Source organism: Myotis myotis, unplaced genomic scaffold (genome assembly GCF_014108235.1).
Source record: "Myotis myotis isolate mMyoMyo1 unplaced genomic scaffold, mMyoMyo1.p scaffold_m19_p_20, whole genome shotgun sequence".
Classification (NCBI taxonomy): Eukaryota; Metazoa; Chordata; class Mammalia; order Chiroptera; family Vespertilionidae; genus Myotis; species Myotis myotis.
In genome coordinates this window covers 24,862,740-24,888,166 of record NW_023416325.1, presented here as the reverse complement: position 1 = coordinate 24,888,166, position 25,427 = coordinate 24,862,740, and the positions used below count along the sequence as shown (strand labels likewise).

The 25,427-nt window shown below is 43.7% G+C and overlaps 1 protein-coding gene across 2 annotated transcripts in view; it reads left to right on the top strand.

Moving 5' to 3' along the window:
• Positions 1–25,427, top strand: part of LOC118678267 (tubulin-specific chaperone cofactor E-like protein) — a 199,848-nt gene that overhangs the window by 141,496 nt on the left and 32,925 nt on the right. For both annotated transcript variants that reach the window (XM_036353716.1, XM_036353715.1), the window contains 2 exons: positions 3,521–3,720; positions 24,227–24,610. In XM_036353716.1, the coding sequence (XP_036209609.1) occupies positions 3,521–3,720; positions 24,227–24,610 (584 nt within the window). The remainder of the gene's footprint in view (positions 1–3,520; positions 3,721–24,226; positions 24,611–25,427) is intronic.

The following is a 25,427-nucleotide window of genomic DNA, read 5'->3' as shown; positions in this document are numbered from 1 at the left end:
GTTTTGTTTGGTTGGGTCTGGTGGTCTCTTCTAAGCAAAACACCAAAAGCCATCAGGGAAAACCTGATAAATTTGACCACTTTAAATTTCTACATGTCAAAAACATCTAAAAACAATCAAATACGTGTCTGGAAAAGCAGAGTCAAATGACAAATGAAAAACATTTAATAACAACGGAATGGCAAACATCTATTTTAATTTATAAAGAATCTCACAACTTAATAAGACAAAATGTGCAAAGGTCATTGAAAGACAGTAACAGAAAAGGACACACAAATGGGTTATAAACAATGAAAAGATGCTGGACTACACACTGAACACGGATATAACAGATAGAGCATTTTTACTGTGGTAAAGCACATACAACAGAACTTATGCATATAAGCACTTCTAGTGCACACTTCACTGCCCTTAAGTACATCCATATTGTGCGACCACCACCACCATCCGTTTCCAGAGCTCTTTTCATCTTGCAAAACTGCAACTCCACACCCATTAAACAATAGCTCTCCATTCCCAGCCCCCAGTAACCAGTGTTCAAATTGCTGTCTCTGCGACCTTGAGTACTTTAGATACGACATGTGAGTGGAATCATGTAGTATTTGTCTTTTTATGAGTAGCTTATTTCACTTTGTGTAATGCCCTCAAGGTTCATCGATGTTGTAGTGTAATGCAGAACTTCCTTCCTTGTCAAAGCTGAATAATATTCTATTTATGCATATACCACATTCTGTTTATCCATTCATTCATCAATGGGCACTTGGGCTGCTTCTACATTCTAGCTATTTTGAATAATGCTATGAACATAGCTGAACATAGAGATCTTCTTGAGATACTTTTTCCAAATATTTTTAGTATATACCTAGGTGTGGAATTATTGGATCATATGGTAATTTCCATTTTTAATTTTTTGAGGACCTGCCTCAGTGTTTTCCACAGCAGTGACACCATTTTACTTTCCATCAACAGTGCACAAGGGTTGTAATTTCTCCACTCTTTGCCATCACTTGCTATTTTCCTGTGTTTTTTAATGTGTATTTTTTATTGTTGATAGTATTATAGATGTCTCCCCTTACCCCCCTTTTACCCCCTATCCTCCCAGCCCCAACCCACCCACCCCCAGGTCTTCATCCCCTATTGCCCATGTCAATGGGCTATGCATATCCTATATAATAAAAGCCTAATATGCTAAGTGTCCAGTCATCTGGTCATCCGTTCAACTAATCAAAGCATAATATGCTAATGATATGTTAAGGCTGCTCAACCTCACGCTATGATGTGCACTGACCACCAGGGGGCAGACACTCCAACTGGTAGGTTAGCTTGCTGCTGGGGTGCAGCCAATAGGGACTGAGCTAGACGGTCCAGACACACCCTGGGGCCCTCTTACGGTCCCTCCCCAGCTGGCCAACCTCCCATGTCCCTCCCAGCCCCAATCATGCACCAGTGGGGTCCGTGGGCCTGGCCTGCGCCCTCTCACAATCCGGGACCCCTAAGAGGATGTCGGAGAGCTGGTGTCGGCCCAACAGCGGAATGACCAGTCACTGTGAAGTGCACTGACCACTAGGGGACAGATGCTCAATGCAGGAGCTGCCCCTGGTGGTCAGTGCGCTCCCATGGGGGAGTGCAGCTCAGCCAGAAGCCGGGTTCACCGCTGGTGAGCACAGTGGCAGTGGCGAGAGCCTCTCCCGCCTCCGCAGCTGCACGAAGGATGTCTGACTGCTGGCTTAGGCCCACTCCCCAGCAGTTGGACATCCCCCGAGGGCTCCCGGACTGTGAGAGGGTACAGGCTGGGCTGAGGGACTCCCTACCTCCCCCGCCCCCAAATGCACAAATTTCGTGCACCAGCCCTCTAGTAAGTATATAACTTCTTTGGTTTATCTCTTCTCATCCCTGCAACGCTACATCAAGGTATGTCAGTCTGTTCCATGCCTTCAAGGCTTTGGGTCTTATTTTGTTGGTAAAATTATTTTGTTTATTAGATTCCACAAATAAGTGAGATCATGTGATACTTGTCTTTCTCTGACTGGCTTATTTCACTCAGCATCATGCTCTCCGGGCCCCTCCATGCTGTCCCAGAGGGTAGGAGACCCCTCTTTTTACAGCTGCGTAGTGTTCCCTGGTGTAAATGCCCCACAGCGTTTTTATCCTGTGTTAATAGTAGCATTCTAATGCGTATAAGGTCTCATTGTAGTTTTGGTTTGTATTTCTCTGATCATTAGTGACCTGGGACATATTTTCTGTACTTATTGGTCATTCATATATCTTCATTCATATGTCTTCTCTGGAGAAATGCCTGCTCAGGTCCTGTGCCCACTTTTGAATCTGGTTGTTTGTTTGTTTTATTGTTGAGTTTTAAGAGTTCTCCATTTATTCTGGATGCAATCCCTTGTAGCCACAGCACTGAACTTTTCATATTTCCAAGGGTCAGAAAATTTGGTGATAAGCAGTCAGGGCGAGTGTGGGGAAACAGGCCTCCTCCTGCAGCGCTGGGGGGAGGGTGACTAGCGCAGCCTCTTTAGAAGACACGGCAGTGGCATCTGTCGGGAATTTAAGTGTACATACCCTTTGACCCAGTAATTTCACTTTTCAGGAATTTATTGTACAGGTTCACTTACTCACTCACGAGGGAAAATATATGTACAAGAATGTTCACTGCAGCAGCATCACAAGCACATGAAACATATCATGCAGCAATGCAAATACCAGAATTCAAGGCTAAGTGTTAGCCTTGAATGGAGTAGAAATTCTCACATATTAGTAGTTGTGCTTTCTATATGCACCTATTAAAGTAAGTTCCTGTAAAACCCTTAAGCATATCTGTCTTAATGACTGGCTAACACTTACTGAGCACTTCTGGCTCAGCACTGCTCTAAGCACACGTCCTGAGCAGGTGTTGGACTGAGGAGCTGTGGCCTCTCACTTCTGCTCCAGAGCCGCCCTCTTCGCCAGAACCCTAACTGCTTTCCGTGAAAGCATCTGCGTGCAGGTGAAACCCATCGCGCAGAGTTGGCAGGGGTCTGCACACACGTCCGTTTGCCGAATCGGAAACCAAGGCGCTCAGAGGCCCACCATCATAAACTGTCGGCTTAGGATGGAAGTTCTGAGATGAGGGTGCGTTGTTAGCGTTGGCTGAGTGGGGAACTTGATGAAGGCTTGGGTGCGGGTAGGCCGAGAGGGCAGGCAGCGTGCCTGAGGGAGAGCAGTGTGAGTGCCCCAGGCAGGAATGACGGGGCGCCTGCAGGAAGCGGAGATGCCTGCTGGGGGGTGGGTTTACTGGAGCAGATCAGAGGCTGAGCAGAGGACAAGATTAGTGAGGGCCCTCTGGTTGCCTCCAGCTGCTCGCCGGCCCATTATTTAAGCGATCATCAGTCGGAGGCTTTCCAAAAGCAAAGAGGGCGGTCATGGGGAAAGGCGGTCCCGCGCACTCTCCTCCCCGCGCGCCCTCCACGCCTCCGACGGGGAGCCGGGGAGGCCCGCGGTTCCTGACTGTCTGGCCCTGCCTTGTCCTTCGTTGCAGCCGTCACCTGCCCGCCCCACAGCCACTACGAGAGCTGCGTGAGCGTGTGCCAGCCGCGCTGCGCCGCCATCCGCCTCAAGAGCGACTGCAACCACTACTGCGTGGAGGGCTGCCAGTGCGACGCGGGCTACGTGCTCAACGGCAAGAGCTGCATCCTGCCGCACAGCTGCGGCTGCTACGCCGACGGCAAATACTACGAGGTGGGCGCCCGCCCCCTGCCGCCGGTGCCCCGCCCTGGCCCTTCCGCCCTGGCCCGGTGGCTCCGTGGGTAGAGCCCCGGGTTCGCCCCTGATCATCCGGTCAAGGGCGCGCACCTGGGTTGCAGGCTCCTCCCACCCCGCCCGGAGCCTGTACAGGAGGCAACCAATCGATGTGCTTCTCTCACATGGATGTTTCTCTCTCCCTCTCTTCCACTCTCCCTAAAAATCAGTGGGAAAACATTTAAAAAAAGGTGATCCCAGTTGGCCGACCTCCGCGCTTTGCTGTGAGGAGTGGGGTGCGCATCTGCAGGGAGGGTCCGCACAGGCGCAGAGGCGCTCGCTCGCTTGCTCGCTGGGAAGTGTGGGGCTTGGAAATGCATTAAGGCCGGTCCCCCCTCCTGGGCAGAGACCGCGGCCGGACCCCTCCTCTCTCCCGCTGCCCTGGCCCCTGGTCTCCTCTCCCGCTGACCTTGGTTTGAGAGCTGCGGAAGCCCTTGGAGAGGTGGGAGCTGTGATCCCACATTGGCAGCGGCCTCAGCCGAGGACATATTTAACTGGGAAAGAGGGCCTGCGGCTGGCGGAGTGGCTTTGCCTTTTCTGGCGATTGAGGCCCCACAGGAGCAAGCGAAAGCGGCGCCTTTCCTCCCGGGGGGGGGGGGGGGGGGGGGTCTCCGGGGACTCATCTGGACTGCGAAGGCCACGCCCCCACATCTGGCCTTTGCTCCCCTCCACAGAGGGCGCACGCGTGCAGCTCCGGGAGGTGTCCTTTGTGCGTATCACTTCGTAGAACATAGGCGCCCACTAAATCGTTTACTTTGTACTTTATAAATTTTACTTATTTATTTTTACACTGAATTAGATTTTATTTTTATTACAGTTGACATGTAATATTACATTAGTCTCAGGTGTACAACCCAGTGATCAGCCATTATACATCTCGCTATTGTTCATCGCAGGGAATCTCACCCACCTGACACCATCAGTGCCTCCCACTGGTGAGCAGGCAGCTAACAACAGCAACTGTCGGTGCCGGCGCTTTGCAGATCCCTATGCTAGAGGTGTTGTTAGGCTGATAAAGCATGTTCTCTGCCTTAGGCACTTACTAGTAACATCTATTCCAGGGAGGAAAGTAAATGCACTTTAAAGAACAAGAAAACTTTGACAAGAAAAAATTACAAGTGAAAAGTAATACTAACCAATTTTAAATTAAAAATAATAGCATTTACAAATTGAATTGAAATGTCTGAATTGGAAATAAACTAGATAAAAATGAATATTATCTCCTTTTTGTAAAGATGCACTGACTTGTTCGAGAACAACTAATTTACTTACTTTGGGAATAAGCAAAAGAAATAAGTGTTGAAGTGGCCCTCAATTTCACCTTCAGTGGGAAATTTGCCTAAATGTTGTATTAGAAAGACAGGGGAGAGCAGGGTTAAACAGTAGAGCTAATCAAAAGATGACTTCTTGGGAGAGGTGGGTTTTGCAGTTAGCTCTTAGAAATAGTGATAATTGAAAGGAAAAGGCAGAATATGTGGTAGATAAGAATAATAAATTCCATTTTCTCACAACCTGGGAGAAGAAATAACCAGCTCGAGCCTGAAAACGCAGTGTTATCTCTGCCCCCCCCCCTTCCCCCGCTGGAGCCTCCTGCCTGCACCCTTGGCAGGGACCCTGGTGCCAGTGCTCGAAGGAATGATCCTTGGGTTTGATCCTGCTAAACTGTGGCTTGTGGGGAACATTGAACGACCCATGTCATTACTCTGGGCCTCAGTTGCCACGTCTATGAAATGTGACTAATACCTGCTCAGAGATGACGCTGTGTAAGTAACCCACGCCAGGTGCCTTGCGGGTACATGGCGCCTCGTAGTTCAGTAACTGGTATCCTGAGCAGTATGTTGTAAATAAAAAATCAAGGTGTGCTAATGAAATGATGGGAATAAAAGCCCTTGGAACTCGTAGGATAGCTCTTGGCAGCTATCTACCTATATAATAGAGGAATATGCAAATTAGCCAGGATGCCATAACGTCACAACCAAACAGCAGGGACCTGAGGCTGCATGGCACCTGGCCAGGGCGAGGGACTTCAGGCCACGCTCCCTGCCCCACGGGGCTTGACAGGGGACCTCAGGCCGTGCCCCCAGCCTGGCAGGGCTTGCCAGGAGACCTCAGGCCATGCCCCCTGCGCCCAGCCTGGAGAACTCAGGCCACACCCCTCGCCTGGTGGGACTTGACAGGGGATCTCAGGCTGTGCCCTCCTCCCCAGTGCTGGGCCGGGTGACCTCAGGCTGCACCCCCTGCCCAGCAGGACTTGACTGGGGGCCTCAGGCCATGCCCCCGGCCATGGTGCCAGGCTGGGAGACCTCAGGCCGCGCCTTCCACCCCCCACCAGGGGGCTTGAGGGGGACCTCAGGCCATGCCCCCCTGCCCCAGTGCCAGACGGGGGACCTCAGGCTGTGCCCCCTGCCCATGGTGCACCCCAGACTCTGACAGGAGGGAGATTTTCATATACATTTTACTAATTTTCTTTCATCTCTGACATTTCTATCATAGAGAAAGGGAAAATAGCAATATTAAAATATTTCCTCTAATTAATTCTCTTTTAATGTCCATGAATTTCATGCACCAGGCCACTAGTCTATATAATAAAAGCCTAAGTGACCGTTATGGCAGAACAACCAGAACAACCAGTCTCTATGATGCTCACTGATCACCAGGGGGCAGACACTCAATGCAGGAGCTGTCCCCTGGTGGTCAGTGCGCTCCCACAGGGGGAGCACTGCTCAGCCAGAAGCCAGGCTCACAGCTGGCGAGTGCAGCGGCGGTAGCGGGAGCCTCTCCTGCCTCCACGACAGCATTAAGGAGCAGTGAACCAGTCAGTAAGAAGTGAGGGCTCCCGGACTCCAAGAGGGAGCAGGCTAGGCTGAGGAGACCCCCCCCAACCCCCCAGCCCTGAGTGCAGAATTTTGTGCACCGGGCCTCTAGTTAGTACTATAAACAGTACTCACTGCTTTTCATCAGGAAGTTAGTGAGTTTCCACAATAACTTATATCTGCTAACTCACAAAACAAATGATCCACATTTACTTGTCTCAGTTCAAACAGACTTGGAGGCTTGTTGATTCCACAGATTTCTTTGGAAATGAAGAGAGAGAGCATGGCCAGCCGTTAGCATGGAGGGAGGTCCCCTGGCCACAGCTGCTGAGTCTGGTTGAGCTGAGGAGCAGGGCCGTGGTGGTCATGGTACTGGGGTGCCACATCTCCACTTCACTCTCCTGTGGATGAGCACTTACCCCTCATCAGACCCACGTGCGGCAGGTTATTTTTCTCTTTCCATGCATGCACTGTTTGACTTTTTATCAGAAAGAGCCCAGGCCATCCACTCAGTTATTCTGCCGATCGGAGGCAGCTGGCCCCTAGAATATTCTACGGATTTGGAAGGAGGGAAGACGTAGGTCCAGGAATGACCTCACTTTGAGCATTAAAGTTATCAGCATTGGCCCTAACCGGTTTGGCTCAGTGGATAGAGCGTCAGCCTGCAGACTGAAGGGTCCCAGGTTTGATTCCAGTCAAGGGCATGTACCTTGGTTGTGGGCACATCCCCAGTAGAGGGTGTGCAGGAGGCAGCTGATCTATGTTTCTCTCTCATCGATGTTTCTGACTTTCTATCTCTCTCCCTTTCTCTCTGTAAAAAATCAATAAAAATATATTTTAATAAATAAATAAATAAAGTTATCAGCAATGGCATCTTGAAGTGAATTGAGGACAAGTGTCTTGGAAGATGTCCTGTGTCTGTTTACCCTCGAATCTGAGTCCTCCCTGTAGCTGACATCCAGGGTTTTGATAAGTCTATGTCATAGACTTAGAAAACAGCAGCCAGACAGAAGGGAGGCCTACGCATACGACGAGCACATCTCTGCACAGCACTGTGTTGGTAAAGTGAGTTGGTGCAGTGTGCCCAGTCTCTGTGCCCAGTCTCTGGGCCCTATCCTGCCAGTCAGGACCGCACCCACCTGGACAATCATGGCAATTTCCAAGGGTTCTCTGGGATTCTCGGACTAGCACAAGTGGAAGGTGAAGAGCACAGACACGACCAAAGAACAATGTCTCTCAGAAGGCCACTCACTTGGGAAGAGTACAAATAGAAGTTGCCCCCAAAGCTGCCTTTGTTGCAGGTATGTTATAACCACAACTGAATCCTCGCATGAGAGAGCATGTGCACCTTGTCCTGTCACAGCCGCAGCTGAGGTTTACCCAGTGCCTGCTCTGTCGGGAACTGTGCTTCACATATTTAATTTAATCTTAACAAGTGCCCTACAGATATTGAACATTAGTTTCAGTTGACATTCAATATTGTATTGCTTGCAGATGTGTGGCATAGTGCTTGGACATTTACGTAACTTACAATGTGATCCCTCACTAAGTCTTGCATCCACCTGACACCATACGTAGATATTATAATATTAATATAACTAGAGGCCTGGTACACAAAAATTTGTGCACTCGGCGGGGTCCCTCAGCCCGGCCTGTGCCCTCTCGCAGTCTGGGACCACTCCAGGGATGTCCACCTGCTGACTTAGGCCCGCTCCCCAGGGGATCAGGCCTAAGCTGGCAGTCAGACATCTCTCTGGCAGCCCGGCAGCCCTCAAGGAATGTCAACTTGCCAGCGGGGAGCAGGCCTAAACTGCAGTCGGACATCCTTAGTGCTGCTGAGGCGGGAGAGGCTCCCACCACCACCACTATACTGGCAGCCGTCAGCCTGGCTTGTGGCTGAGCAGAGCTTCCCCTGTGGGAGCACACTGAACACCAGGGGGCAGCTCTTGCATTGAGCGTCTGTCCCCTGGTGGTCAGTGTGTGTCATAGTGACCAGTCATTCCCAGTTGTTCTGCTGTTAGGGTCAATTTGCATATTACCATTTTTATTATATAGGATAGAGGCCTGGTGCATGGGTGGGGGCCAGCTGGTTTGCCTTGAAGGGTGTCCCGGATCAGGGTGGGGGTTCCACTGGGGTGCCTGACCAGCCTGGGTGAGGGGCTGATGGCCTTTTTCAGGCTGGCCACGCCAGTGGGCTGGAAGCAGGTATCTGGGATTTATTTATCTTCTGTAATTGAAACTTTGTAGCCTTGAGTGGAGCTCAGGACTAGCCAGGGCAGGTGGGAAGCTTGGCTTCCTCCATCGCCAGGGGAAACCTAAGCCTCCTGTTCGCTCCAGCTCCGTGGCTGCCACCATCTTTATGACAAAGTGAGGGAGTAATGGTTAATTTGCATATTGCTCTTTTATTAGATAAGATTGCCTGTACTTTACAACCCTATGACTATTTTGTAACTGCCAATTGTACTTCTTAATTTCTTAATCTTTTTCACCAGCCCCAAAATACCCCTCCTGTCTGGCAACCATCAGTTTGTTCTCTGTATCTGTGAGTTTGTTTCTGCTTTCTTTGTTCATTATGGGTTTTTTAGCTTCTACATATAAGTGAAATCATGTGGTAATTGTCTTTCTCTGTCTGCCGTAGTTCACTTAGCATAATACTTCTAGGCCCATCCCTGTTGTCACAAATGGTAAGATTTCATTGCTTTTTTTGATCAACTATTTTCCATTGCATACTGTATAGGCACCATTTTTCTATCAGTGGACACTTAGGTTGCATCCATCTCTTGGCTGTTGTGAAGAATGCTGCAGTGACACTAGGGAAGCCGCATCTTTTTGAATTAGCATCTGGGATTTTTTGACAATGACACAGAAGTGGAATTTCTGGATTACATGGTAGTTTTATTTTTAATTTTTAAAGGAAACTCCATACTGTTTTCCAGAGACTATACCAATTTACAATCACACCAAAGCACATGTGGGTTCTCTTTCCTCCACACCCTCGCCAACACTTACTGTTTGTTGATTCATTGATGATAACCCTTTGACAAGTATGAGGGGATATCTTACTGTGGTTTTAATTTGCATCTCTCCAATGGTTAGTGACATGGAGCATCTTCCATATGTCTATTGGCTATCTGTTTGTCCTCTTTGGAGAAATGTCTGTTCACTCCTTTGCCCAATTTTGAATCGAATTGTTTGTGTTTTTGGTGATAAGTTGAATGAGATCTCCATACAAATCCTTATTGAATATATGATTGGCGAATATCTTCTCCAACTAAGTAGGTTGTCTTTTTGTTTCATTGACAGTTTCTTTGTTGTTTTACAGAAACTTTTAGTTTGATGTAGTTGTATTTGTTTGTTGTTTCTTTTGTTTCCCTTAGTGAGGGAGAATATCTTAAAAAATTATTACTAAGAGCAATATAAAAGGTTTTACTGTCTATGCTTCTTCTAGGAGTTTTATGGTATCGATCTTACATTTAAGTCTAATCTATTTTGATTCTATTCTTGCATGTGGTGAAAGAAAGTGGACAGTTTCATTTTTTCCATGTATCTGTCCAGTTTCCCTAACACCCTTTATTAAACAGACTGTTTTTACCCCATTGTGTATTCTTGCCTACTTTGTCATAAATTAATTTACCATATAGGCATGGGTTTATTTTCGGGTTCTCTAGTCTCTTTTATTGTTTTATGTATCTGTTTAATGCCAGTATTATGGTGTTTTGATTACTATAGTTTGTAGTATCTATACTAATAAAAGGGTACTATGCTAATTAGACCAGACATCTTCCGGACGTCCTTCCTGACAAAGCTGGGGCTCAGGCGAAGGTGCCTGTGGTCTTGCGCACCTACAACTGCAGCCAGGCTGGGCAAAGCCGCCTGCAGTCCCAGGAGGCTATGACCAGCCTGGACGAAGCCACTGGGTGTCCCGGGGGCCTGCAGCCAGCCAGAGGGAGGGAAGAGCAGGTCCCAGTTGCCTGCGGTCAGCCAGAGGAGGGAAACCTGGGTCATGGGTGCGGGGGCTGAGGTAGAGGTGGTTAGGGGCTATCAGGCTGGCAGGGGAGCAGTTAGGGGCAATCAGGCCAGGAAGGCAGAGGTGGTTAGGAATGATCAGGCAGGCAGGCAGAGTGGTTAGGGGCAATCAGGCAGGCAGAGAGGTTAGGGGTAATCAAGCAGGCAGGCAGAGTAGTTAGGGGTGATCAGGCAGGCAGGAGAGTGGTTAGGAGCCAGCGGTCCAGTATTGTGAGAGGGATGTCCAAGGGGTCCCAGATTGGAGAGGATGCAGGCCAGGCTGAGGGACACCCCCATGCATGAATTTCATGCACCGGGCCTCTAGTTGTGAATAATGCTGCAGTGAACAAAGGGGTGCACATATTCTTTCAAATTAGTGATTTGGGTTTCTTTGATATATATGCAGAACTGGAATTGCTGGGTCAGAAGGCAGTTTTGACTTTAATTTTTAAAGAACCCACATAGTTTTTTGTAGTGGCTGCGCCAATCTGCATTCCCACCAGCAGTGCACGAGGGTTTCCTTTTCTCTACATCCTCGCCAGAACTTGTTGTTTGTTAATTTGTTGGTGATAGCCATTTTGACAGGTGTGAGGTGATAGCTCATTTTGGTTTCAATTTGCATTTTTCTGATGATTAGTCATGAACATTTTTTCATATATCTATTGGCCTATGTATATCCTCTTTAGAGAAGTGTCTATTCAGGCCCTCTGCCTATTTTTTAATTGGATTGTTTGTGTTCTTGGTGTTGAGTTGCATGAGTGTTTTGTTTTTTTAATATGTTTTTACGGATTTCAGAGAGAGGAAGGGAGAGGGGAAAGAAATAGAAACATCAAAAATGAGAGAGAATCACTGATCGGCTACCTCCTAGATGTCCCCCACTGGGGACCGGATCCACAACCCGGGCATGCTCCCGGACCAGGAATCGAACCGTGACCTCCTGGTTCATGCGTCAGTGCTCAACACTGAGCCACACTCACCAGGTGCACGGGCTTTTTAAAAAATGAATTTTGAATATTAAGCCCTTATTAGATGTGTCATTGGCAAATATCTTCTCCCAGTTAGGCTGTCTTTTCGTTTTGTTGTTGGTTTTCTTTGCTATGCAAAAGCTTTGTAGTTTGATGTAGTCCCATTTGTTTATCTTTTGTTTTGTTTTCCTTACCCAAGAAGATATATCAGAAAAATTATTGCTAAGAGAAACGTCAGAGATTTTACTGCCTATGTTGTCTTCCAGGAGTGTTATGGCTTTGAGTATTACATTTAAGTCTTTAATACATTTTGAGTTTATTCTTTTATATGGTGTAAAAGGTGGTCTAGTTTTACCTATTTTTTTTGCATGTTTCTGTTCAATTTTCCCAGTACTATTTATTGAATAGACTGTCTTTACCTTATTGTATGGTACGTCCTTGCCACCTTTCTTAAATATGATTTGACTATATAAGGTTTATTTCTGGAATCTCTATTTTGTTCCATTGAACTATATGTCTGTTTTTATGCCAGTACCATACTTTTTTATTATTATGACCTCATAGTATATTTTGATATCAGGTAGCATGATAACTCTACCTTTGTTCTTCTTTCTCAAGATTGCTGTAGCTATTCAGGGTCTTTTGTGGTTTCATATAAATTTTAAAATTATTTGTTCTAGTTCTATGAAAGATGCCATTGTATTAAATAGGAATTGCATTGAATCGATAGATTTCTTCAGGTACTATGTATATTTTAATGATGTTATTTCTTCATATTCATGAGCATGGTACATCCTCCCATTTATTTGGGTCTTCTTCAGTTTCTTTCTTCAGTGTCTCATAATTTTCTGAGGACAGGTCTTTTACCTCTTTGGTTAAATTTATTCATAGGTATTTTTAATGCAATTGTAAATGGGATTGTTTATTTAACTTCCCTTTCTGACAGTTCATTATTGGTATATTAAAATGCAGCCAATTTCTGAATATTTATTTTATATCCTGCTAATCTACTCAGTTTATTTCTCACTTCTGGTAGTTTGGGGGATCTTTAGGGTTCTGTATGTCGGTATCATGTCCTCTGCAATAATCACAGTTTCACTTCTTCCTTCGAGTTTGGAGGCCTTCCATCTTCTCCTTCATCTGATTGCTGTGACTAGAACTCCCGAAACTATGTTGAACTAGAGTGGTCATAGTGGACACGATCTCCTTCCTGATCTTAAGTAAAACACTGCTTTTCCTGTTGAGTACGAAGTTAGCTGTGGTTTTGTCATATACGGCTTTTATTATTTTGAGGTACGTTCCCTTTAGTTCCACTTTGCTGAGAATTTTTATAATAAATGGGTGCTGTGTTTCATCTGATGTTTTTTCTGCATCTATTGATATGATCAAAGGATTTTTAACTTTCATTTTGTTTATGAAATATAACACGTTAATTAATTTTTGGATATTGTGCCAACCTTGTATCCCAGTAATAAATGATCTTTATAATGTATTGCTGAACTTGGTGTGCTAATATTTTGTTGAGGATTTTTGCATGTATGTTCCTCGGGGATATTGGCCTGTAATTTCCTTTTTTTGTGGTGTCTTTATCTGGTTTTAGAATTCAGATAATGCTGGCCTCATACAATGACCTTGGGTGTTTTCCCTCTTGAATATTTTTGAATAGTTTGAGAAAGATGGGTGTAAGTTCTTTCTTGAGTCTTTGGTAAAATTTACCTGTGAAGCCACCTGGTCCAGGAGTTTCTTTCTTGAAAGTGTTTTTTGGTTTTGTTTTTGGGTGTTTTTTTTTTAATTTACTGTTTTACTGCTTTGATTTCATTAGTTGTATTTGTGCTGTTCAGATTTCCTTTTTCTTCTTTAGTCAGTTTTGGAAGATTGCATGTTTTTAGGAATTTATCTATTTTTTCCAGATTGTTTAATTTGTTGGCATGTTGTTTTTCATGATATTTTCTTACAATCCTTTGAATTTCTGTTATGTCAGGGTTATTTCTCCTCTTTCATTTCTGATTTTATTTACTTGGGTCTTTTCTCCTTTTTTCTTGATAAGTCTGGCTAAAGGTTTATCAATTTTGTTTATCTTTTCAAAGAATCAGTTCTTGGTTTCACTGATACTTTGTATTGTTTCTTTATACTATTTTGTTTATTTTCATTCTGGTCTTTATACTTTTTTTTCTTCAGCTCACTGTGGGCTTTGTTGTTCTTTCTCCATTTCCTTTTGGTGTAAGTTTAGATTTTATATTTGAAATGTTGTTGTTTCTTAAAGTAGGCTCGCGATGCTTGAATTTCCCTCTTGGGATTGCTTTCACTCTGTCCCATAAATTTTGAGTTGTAGAGTTTCCATTTTCATTTGTCTCACGGTATCTTTTTATTTCTTCCCTGATCTCATTGTTAACCTACTCATGGTTTAGTACAGTGATGGCGAACCTATGACACACGTGTCAGAGGTGACACGTGAACTCATTTTTTTGGTTGGTTTTTCTTTGTTAAATGGCATTTAAATATATAAAATAAATATCAAAAATATAAATCTTTGTTTTACTATTATTGCAAATATCAAAAAATTTCTATATGTGACACGGCACCAGAGTTAAGTTAGGGTTTTTCAAATGCTGACACGCCGAGCTCAAAAGGTTCGCCATCACTGGTTTAGTAACATGTTATTTAGAGTCCACGTGTTTGTGTGTTTATCAGTTTTTTTCTTTTAATTGATTTCCACTTTCATATAACTGTGGTTAGAGAAAATGCTTGATATGATTTTAATCTTCTTAAATTTATTTATGTAGCCGAACATGTGGTCTTCTCTGGAAAATGTTTCATGTGCACTTGGAAAATAATGTATATTCTACTGTGTAGGGACGAAATGTTCTAAACATTTCAATTAAGTCCATCTGGTCTAATGTGTCATTTGAGGCTTCTGGTTCCTTGTCAATTTTCTGTCTGGATGATCTATCCATTGATGCCAATGGGGTGTTAAAGTCTCCTACTGTGGATCTCTCCCTTTATGTCCATCAATATTTGTTTTATATATTTTTGTACATCTACACTGGGTGTGTAAATGTTTACAAGAATTGTATGTTTGTTTTATTGATCCTTTATAATTAATAAATGTCTTCCTTTGTCTCGTTACACCCTGTAAAGTATATTTTGTCTGATATAAGTATTGCTATCCCAGGTTTTGATTTATTTTCTTTTGCATGAAATTGTTTTTCATCTCGTTACCTTAGGCTGTTTGTGTTTTTTTGGTCTGAAGTAGGTAGATGTAGATAGCATATACTTGGGTCTTGTATTGTTATCAATTCAGCCACCTCTTGTCTTTGATTGGAGCAGTTAGTTAAGTTCATTGGAGTAGTTAGTTTAGTTCATATTTTTTCTTCTTTTTTTCTTTTTTAGAATTTTTAAAGGAATTCCTTTTATTTTTTCTCTTTATTCTATTTTTCCATCACCACTTATCTCCCCACCACCACCATTCCTTCTACCACTTCCAACCACTCCCTTCCCCCGCAATCACTACACTGTTGTCCACATCTATGAGTTCTCTCTCTCTCTCTCTCTCTCTCTCTCTCTCTCTCTCTCTCTCTCTCTCTTCTCAATCCCTCCACCCACCAAACACACACACCCCAACAGAGCTGTTGGCTTGCTCTTCATCTATGAGTTTGTCTCTATTTTGCTGGTTAGTTCAGTGTGTTTATTAAATTCCACATATGACTGAAATCATGTGGTACTTGTCTTTCTCTGACTGGCTTATTTCACTCAGCACAATGTTCTCCAGGCCCATCCATGCTGTTACAAAAGATAAAATGTTCTTCTTTTTATGGCCAAGCAAGATTCCATTGTGTACATGTGCCACAGCTCTTTTATCCACTCATGTACTGATGGGCACTTGGGCTGCTTCCAAATGTTGGCCACTGTAAAGAGCACTGCAATGAACATAGGGGGCATGTATTCTTATATTCTTTTGAATAGTGTTTTTGGTTCTTCAGATAAATTCCCAGAAGTGGGATTGCTGGGTCAAAAGGCAGTTCCATTTTTAATTTTATTTTATCCTCACCTGAGGATATTTTTTTTCATTGATTTTGGAGAGAGCAGAAGGGAGGGAGGGAGAGGTGGGGGGGAGAGAGAGAGAGAGAGAGAGAGAGAGAGAGAGAGAGAGAGAGAGAGAGAGAGATGAAAGAGATGAGACACATTGTTTGGTTGCCTCCCACATACACCCTGACCAGGTCCAGAGGTCAAATCTACAACCCAGGTACATGCCTTGACCAGGAATTGAACCCATGATCTTCCAGTGCATGGGACAGTGCTCTAACCCATGGAGATACACCAGCCAGACCCATTTCTTTATTTTTTGAGGAACCTCCATACTGCACCAATGGCTGCACCACTCTGCATTCTCATCCACAGTGCACAAGTGTTCCCTTTTTTCCACATCCTTGCCAACACTTGCTGTTTGTTGATTTATTGATGACAGCCATTGTGATCAGTGTGAGGTGATATCTCATCATGGTTTTGATTTGCATCTCTCTTATGATTAATGACACTGAGCATCTTTTCATAGGTCTATTGGCATCTGTCTGCCCTGTTTAGAGAAGTGACTGACTATTCAGGTCCTTTGCCCATTTTTTAATTGGATTGTTTTTTGGTGTTGAGTTTTATAAGTTCTTTATAAATTTTGGATATTAACACCTTATTGGATGTATCATTGGCGAATATGTTCTCTCATTCAGTGGGTTGTCTTTTCATTTTGTTGATGGTTTCCTTTGCTGTGCAAAAACTCTTTAGTTTGATGTAGTCCCATTTGTTTATTTTTATTCTGTTTCCTTTGCCCAAGGAGATTTATCAGAAAAACATATTGCTACTAAAAATATCTGAAATTTTACTGCCTATGTTTTCTTTTAGTATTTTTATAATTTTGAGTCAAATATTTAAGCCTTTAATCCATTTTTAGTTTATTCTTGTGTGCGGTGTAAGAAAGTTATCTAATCTCTTTCTTTTTTTTTTTTGCACATATATGTCCAATTTTCCCAACACCAGTTATTGAATAGACTGTCTTTACCCCATTGTATGATTTTGTCTCCTTTGTCAAGTATTAATTGATGATAAAGTTGTGGGTTATTTCTGGGATCTCTGTATTCTTCCACTGATCAATAATAGGTCTGTTTTTATGCCAGTACCATGCCCTTTTGATTACTATGGCCTGGTAGTGTTGTTTGATAAGACAGCATGATTCCTCCAACTTTGTTCTCCATTTTCAAGATCACTGTTGCTATTTGGGGTCTTTTGGGGTTCCATATAAATTTTTGGAATATTTGCTCTACTTGTGTGAAATATGCCATTGGTATCTTGATTTGCGAATATTTTAACAAACTTGAATCCCTGGGATTTTAGCATCTATTCTCATCAGGAATATTGCCCTACAATGTTCTTCTTTGTCATGTTTTATCTAGTTTTGTAATTAGGATAAGGCTGGCTTCATAGAATGAGCTTTGTAGTATTGCCCACTCTTGAATTTTTTGGAATAGTTTGAGAATAGGTTTTCTTGCATTGTGTGTTGGTGTGTGTGTGTGTGTGTGTGTGTGTGTGTGTGTGTGTGTGAATTCTCACCTAAGGATTTTTTTTCCCATTGCTTTTCAGAGGGAGAGGGAGAGAAAGAGAAACAACAATGTGAGAAAGACACACACACACATCAGCCGGTTGCCTCCCACATGCACCTCAACTGGGGGCATGGAGCAAACCTGCAACCCAGGCACATGCCCTTAACTGGGAATCAAACTAGTGACCCCTGGGTGCATGAGCTGACACTCCAACCATTGAGCCACACCAGCCAATGCAAAAAAGACTGGTTTTAATTCTTTGAATGTTTGATAAAATTCACCTTTAAAGTCATCCAGCCCCGCACTTTTGTTTGTTGGGAGTTTTTGATTACTGCTTCATTTTCACTAGTTGTAACCTGACTCTTCAGATTTTCTGATTCTTCCTGATTTAGTTTTGGAAGATTGCATGTTTCTAGGAATTTGTCCATTTCACCCTGATCACCTGTTGGCATATAGTTGTTCACAGTATTTTCTCACAATCCTTTGCATATCTTTGGTGTCGGTTGTTATTTCTCCTCTTTCATTTCTGATTTTATTTCTTTTTTTTCTCTTGATGAGTCTGGTTAAAAGTTTGTCAATCTTGTTTATCTTTTCAAAGAACCAGCTCTTGGTTTCATTCATCATTTATATTTTTTTAGACTCCATTTCATTTATTTCTGCTTTGATATTTATTATTTCCTTCCTTCTACTCACTCTAGGCTTTGTTTGCTGTTGTTCTTCAAGTTCCCTTAAGTGTAAAAGTGACATTGTTTATTTGAGTTTTTTGTTTGTTTCTTTCTTTCTTGAGATAGGCCTATAATGCTATGAATTTCCTTCTTAGGACTGTTTTTGTTGTGTCCCACAGATTTGGGGTTGTTATGTTTTCATTTTCATTTGTCTCAAGGTATCATCTGATTTCTTCCTTGATCTCATAGTTAACCCATTCTTGGTTTAGTAAAATGTTATTTAGCCTCCATGTCTTTATGTGTTCTCCAGTTTTCTTCTTGTGATTGATTTTGAGTTTCATAGCATATGGTCAGAGAAGATGCTTGATATGATTTCAATCTTCTTAAATTTATTGAGACTTGTTTTGTGTCTAACATGTAGTCTATATTAGAAATTGTCCCAGGTACACTTGAGAAGAGTGTATATTCTGCTGCTTTGGGGTGAAATGGCTTGAAGATGTAAATTAAATTCATTCAATCCAGTGTCTCATTTAAGGCTGCCATCTCCTTGTTGATGTTCTGTCTGGAAGAACTATCCATTGATGTCAAAGGGTGTTAAAACCCCCTACTGTTAATTACTAGTATATCCCTGTCAATCTCTCCCTTATGTCCATCAATATTTGCTTCACATATTTAGGTGCTCCTATTTTGGGTGCATACATGTTTACAAGGGTTATATCCTCTTGTTGCATGGCTCCCTTTATTGTTATGTGCTTTCCTTCTTGGTTTCTTACTATAACCTTAGTTTTAACGTCTATTTTGCCAGATATAAGTATTGCTACCCAGCTTTCTTTTTCCTTTTCATTTACATGAAATATCTTTTTCTATCTCTGTACTTTCAGTCTGTGTGTATCTTCCGTTCTGAGGTGTGACTCTCTCTCTCTCTCTCTCTCTCTCTCTCTCTCTCTCTCTCTCTCTCTCTCTCGTGGGTCTCTTGAAGACAGCATATATATGGGTCTTATTTTCTTATTCAACAGCTAGCTTATGTCCTTTGGAGCATTTAAGCCATTTACACTTAAAGTGAATATTGATAGAAACATATTTATTGTCATTTTTTAAACTACATTCCTCTGTTTTCCTCTGTTTTCCTCTTCCTCCTCCTCCTCTTTCTTCTTCTTCTTGAAGCCTGTTAAAATTTCTTGGACTACTGTGTTGGTGGCCACAAACTCCTTTACATTTTCTTGTCTGGGAAGGTTTTATTTCTCCTTCATTTTTAAATGATAGCTTTGCTGGGTAAAGTAGCATTGGTTGTAGGTCCGTGCTTTTCATCACTTTGAATATATCATGCCAGTCCCTTCTGGTCTAAAATGTTTCTGTTGAGAAATCAGATGATAGTTTTATGGAAGTTCCCTTATAGGTAACCGAATTCCTTTACCTTACAGCTTTTAAGATTCTCTCTTTGTCTTTAACTTTTTCTATTTTAATTATGATGTGTCTTGGTATAGGCCTCTTTGGGTCCATCTTTTTTGGGACTCTGTGCTTCTTGGACTTGTATGTGTTTTCTTCAGGTTAAGGAAGTTTTCTGTAATTATTTCTTTAAATAATTTCTGGACCCTTTGCTCTCTCTCTTCTCCTGGGACTGTGATGACATAGATGTTGTTACACTTCATGTTGTACCAAAGGCCCCTTAAATTATCCTCATTTCTTAAAAAATTTTGGTTTTTTTTTGTTTGTTTGTTTTTGCTGCTTTCATTGGGTTTTTTCCACCTTGTCTTCCAATCACTCATTTGATCCTCTGCTTCATTGAGGCTACTGTTTGTTCCTTCCAGTGTATTCCTTATTTAGGATATGGCATTCTTCATTTCTGAATTTTTTATGGTTTCTAAATCCTTTTTCATGCTGTTAAGCATCCTTATAATTATTACTCTGAACTCTGTATCTGATAAATTGCTTATCTCCACTTTGTTCAGCTCTTCTTGGGGCCTGTTGTCTCCCCATTTTGGCTTCCCCTTTATTTTTGTTTGTAAGCATTGGGTGACTCCCAGTCTTGGTATGGTGGCTTTATATAGGAGGTGACCTGTGGGGCCCAGTGTTACAGCCTCCCTGATCACCAGATCTGGGTGCTCTAATGATATCCCTTGTGCATGTTGCATGGGCCCTCCTGTTGTAATTGAGTCTTGATTGCTATTGGCCCATTTGTACATGGGATCAACCTTCAGGCTCACTGACAGTGAGGCTCAACCCCAACACAGCATGCAGGCTGCTGTGCGGTGCCAATCACACCAAGTGGATTCACCTCAGCAGCGATGGTGCTGCCAACACCTCCCTGTGGCTGTGCTGTTTGTGAAGCTTATTGGACCCTGCTCCACTGTTGTCTGAAGCTGGCCTCTGTGTGGACTGGTTCTGGACCTCCTCGGAGGGACTCTGCTGCAGGGCAAATCAGATGCCGTCTGTGACTGGCTCTGGACAACCTGTTTGGAGCTTTCAGCCATCCACAGCTTGTGGCTTCCTCTGCTGGACCTAGGTGCATGTGGAAATAACCAAGCTATGCACCCAGAGATCTGCCTCTAGTTCATTTTCATTTAAAGTAATTATTGATTGCTTGTAGTTATTTCCATTTTACTAATTATTTTCTGATTTTGCTGTTGTTCTCTGTTTCTTTCTTTTCTTTTGTATGTTAATGATTTTCTGTAGTGTTGTGTTTGGATTATTTTCTTTTTATTTCTTGTATATTTCTTGTAGATTTTTGGTTTGTGGTTACTTGTGCTTTATATACCAAGCTATGTTTATAGCCATCTATTTTAACCTAATGTTTGCTTGCATTTGAACACATTCTGAAATTATTACCCTTTTTATTTACCTCCTCCATGTTTATATTTTTAGTAATTATTATTCTTTTTTGTGTGTATCTTTAAATTTACTGTTGTAAATACACATGATTTTCTTAGTTTTGCCTTTTACCTTCTGTACTAGCTTTATAAATGGTTGATCCACTGTTTTTATTATGTGTTTACCATTATAAGTGAGAGTTTTTTCTTTATACTATTTTCTTATTCATATCTTTTATCTTTTCTCCTTTGAGAAGTCCCTTTAACATTTATTGTAATACTGGTTTGGTGGTGATGAGCTCCTCTAGGTTTTTCTGGTCTGTGAAGCTCTTTATCTCTTTATCAATTCTAAGCCATAGCCTTGCTAGTTGAAATAATCTTGGTTGTAGGTCCTGCTTCAGCACATTGACTATTTTGCACCAATCCCTTATGGCCTGCAACATTTTTATTGAGAAATCAGCAGTCTTATGGGGACTCTCTTGTAGGTAACTAACTGCTTTTTTTCTTGCTGCTTTTAAGAGATTCTCTCTTTGTCTTTAACCTTTGGCATTTTAATTATATGTTTCTTGGTGTAGGCCCCTTTGGGTTCATCTTGTTTTGAACTCTCTGCAATTTCTGGACTTTTATGGTACCTTCTATGATTCCAATGTTGTCTTAGAGGTCCCTTAAACTGTCTTCACTTTTTAAAAATTCTTTTTTCAAATTGCTGTTCTACTGTTTTCTTTCTTTTTTTTTTTTTTTCTTTTTTTTTATTAAATCTTTATTGTTCAGATTATTACATTTGTTCCTCTTTTTTCCCCCCATAACTCCCCTCCTCCCAGTTCCCGCCCCACCCTCCGCCCTCACTCCCCACCCACTGTCCTCATCCATAGGTGCACAATTTTTGTCCAGTCTCTTCCCGCATCTCCCACACCCCTTTCCCCCCCAGGAATAGTCAGTCCATTCCCTTTCTATGTCCCTGATTCTATTGTAATCACAAGTTCATTCTATTCATCAGATTATTTATTCACTTGATTCTTAGATTCACTTGTTGATAGATGCATATTTGTTGTTCATAATTTGTATCTTTACCTTTTTCTTCCTCTTCCTCTTCTTAAAGGATACCTTTCAGCATTTCATATAATCCTGGTTTGGTGGTGATGAACTCCTTTAGCTTTTCCTTATCTGTGAAGCTCTTTATCTGACCTTCAATTCTGAATGATAGCTTTGCTGGATAAAGTAATCTTGGTTGTAGGTTCTTGGTATTCATCACTTTGAATATTTCTATTTGCTTGTCTTCCAGATCACTGATTTGGCCCTCCACTTCACCTAATCTGCTGTGGATTCCATCTAATGTATTCTTAATTTCTGTTATTGTATTCTTCATTTTTGATAATTTTTTCCGTATGGTTTCTAGTACAAGTTTCACTGAGTTCATTTATTCTTTTCTTAAGTTCATTGAGCATCCTTATAACCATTGTTTTGAACTCTGTACCTGGTTAGTTGCGAGTTTTGTCCTGTTCTTTTATTTGGGACATTTATTTGGGACATTTACTTTGTCTCCTTATTTTGGCTACCTCCCTGTGTTTCTACATATCAAGTAGATATGCTTCATCTCCCAGTTTTGGCAGAGCATTTTTATGTAGTAGGTAGGTTTTTTGTGTGGCGCAATGGTGCAAGTCCCTGGTCACCTGAGCTGGGTATTCCATGGTGTCCCTTGTGTGGATTGAAAGTACCCTCCTATTGTAGTTGACCTTTGATTGCTGTTGGCCTGTCATTGGGTGGGATTGACCCTATGGCTGACTTGCTGTGAGGACTGGCTTGTGACAAGCTGTTGTATGGAATTCACCTTAGTGGGGTTCTGGTTCCTATTAAGTCCACACTTTAAGCGTATCATTTGTTGAGCAATTTGGGTGTTGCTCTAATGTGTCTGAGTTGGTTCTGCCATGGGTGTGTTGGTTCTGGGGCCTCCTTGCCATCCGGTGGGGTCCCAGGGAATTACCAGGGTGTGGTGAGCTAGCCATGTTAGCCAGGTTAATTGAGACTCAGATTTGGTGCCTGCCTATACCTGGCATCTATTTGGGGGAAGGGCTCAACAAAGGAAAAATGGCACCTGCAGGCACTTTAGTCCCAGAGAGATTTGACCCTCCAGCCCTTGCTCTGAAGCAGGGCGATTCATTTCTTCCCCATGTGTCCCACATACTTTTTGAGCTATTGCCCCTTCACTAGAGCTTAGTGCGAGTTTTTGTAAGCAAGTGAGTCTGTGCTCTGCTTGGGCCTTTTAAGAGGAATGCCTGGGACTCCAGCAACCCTCTGTCTCACCCAGATGGAGTCTTAGCTGATTTTCACAGAAAGGCATTGTGGGGACTACTCTTCCTGGCACTGGTACTCTGGCTGAAGAATCCCGTGGGGGCTGGGACCCCTCACTCCTCAGGGGGGACCTCCACAGCCAACATATCCCTGCGGATTCCTATCCACCACACAGTGTGGGACCAGCCATTTCACATCCCTACCCGTCCTTCCAACCTCAACATGGCTCTGTTTATATTTCAGTTATAGGATCCTGTCCCACTAGTCTACAGTGGTTCTCAAAGATGGCTGTTCTATAATTTAGATATAATTTTGATGGGAAATGGTGAGCACAGCATTTACTTACTCTTTCATCTGGACCAAAATCAGGAGTGCCCTGCAAGACGTTATTATCTTTAATTTAGAGATAGCAAACTGACAGCCTGGGCGGTGAGTCGTGCTGCTCAAGGTGGCACATATATCATGCCAAGGCTGGAGTGGAGTCCAGTTGGCCTGATCCCAAACCTTTCCTTTCACGGAACATCACTGTTTTTTAGATCTCTCACTCATGACACAGAAATGGAGGTACTTGCAATAGAAATAAAAAGAAGTGGCCCTGATACAAGAAAAAAGTCGGGAGTGTTGGGTATTGTGAAATGTTAAATGGCTCATCATAAGGGTTGGCTATCACTTCTTTTTATCTATTTAGGATTTGAAGGGCTGGTTTATTATTCTTGAGTGAATTTAAATGTCATCCTTGAAGTGGAATGGAGTACTTGTTAGAATAATATTTTTTAAAAATAATCCTTCATTGTTGAAAGTATTACATATGTCCCTTCCCCCCACCCCCTCCATTGACCCTCTCCTGCCCAGACGCCTCAGGCCCTCACTGCCCCATTGTCTGTGTCCATAGGCCATGCATATATGCATACAAGGTCCTTGGTTGATTACTTCCCACCCACCCTCCCCCCACCTTCTCTCCATGCTTCCATGGGTCCACAATAATTTTTTACCAAAGAGATTTGCTTTTCACCTAGTCCATCTGAGAGCCTAACAGCTGCACATTCAGGTTGGCTGTGGGTAATTCTACAACCCAGCTGTACAGCTGCCAAATTCTTGACTGAAACCAGTAAAGGCTAAATTGCATATTGTCTGGCATCTGAGTTGCATGGAACTGATGTAACATTTGAATGAAAGCAGCCTTCCTACTGCTCCCTGTTGCAAATATCAGTTCCATTAAAGAAAGGTAGCCCAGCCCGCAAAGACGGCCCGGGCGTCAGGGGGGCCCTCAGCCCCGCCCGCAGCCCAAGTTTTACGCAGGTGCCTCTCTTGCAGCCCAAACAGCTATTCTGGAACAGCGACTGCACCCGGCGCTGCCGCTGCTTCCGGCGCAACCTGATCCAGTGCGACCCGCGCCAGTGCAAGTCAGACGAGGAGTGCGCGCTGCGCAACGGGGTGCGGGGCTGCTTCAGCACCAGGACCTCCTACTGCCTGGCGGCTGGCGGCGGCGTCTTCCGCACCTTCGACGGCGCCTTCCTGCGCTTCCCCGCCAACTGCGCCTTCGTGCTCTCCACCATCTGCCAGAAGCTGCCCGACATCTCCTTCCAGCTCATCATCAACTTCGACAAGTGGTCGTCCCCCAACCTCACCATCATCTCGCCCGTCTACTTCTACATCAACGAGGAGCAGATTCTCATCAGCGACCGCAACACCGTCAAGGTGACCGCCCGCCCTGGTGCTAGGAAACGTGCGGGCGGCCTGGCCAGGGCCTGCGCAGGCGCTTTCCTGATGACCAGATGTGAGGGTCACAGGCTGCTGCTGCATAGGCACCACGCACACATCATCAGGTTTTATTTGTATTTTATTTTTAAATGTATTTTTATTGGTTTCATAGAGGAAGGAAGAGGAGGGAGAGAGTGCAACATCTGTGATGAGAGAGAATCATTGATCGGCTGCCTCCTGCACGACCTCCACTGGGGATGAGCCTACAACCCGGGCAGGTGCCCTGACCAGAATCCAACCTGGGGCCCTGCAGTCCGCAGGCCAGCGCTCTATCCACTGAGCCAAACCAGCCAGGGCAGATCCCCAGATTTTAAAGCAGGCGGTATAAAGGTTCTACGAGCTTAGGAACGGGCCCCTTTGTCCCTTTGCCGGCAGCCGAGGCTTGCGGGGCACGCACAGCATCTCGCGTGTAATGATGCCGGTGCCCCTGGAGCTTCAGGTGATAACGTGGCAGAGGCCTCACTCTCTCTGGATTAATTCCCGGTGAGCATCTCATTTGAGCTGTTACAATTATTCTGGCCCTGCCCACCTACACGCAGACACGCTCTTCCATCTCTGCCATCTTTTCCAGAAGCGGAGAGAAGGCGAGCATTGGCCTAAGAACACAAGTAGCTAAACAACACCCCGAAGGAGGGGGCACCCCCACTAGGACAGGCCCAGGAGGACGTGCCAGCGGGAGGCAAACAGGCGAAGGTGGTGACGTCGTGAGCTGGCTGCGCTGGGACAGCTGCCTGGCTTCTGTGCATCTTAGACA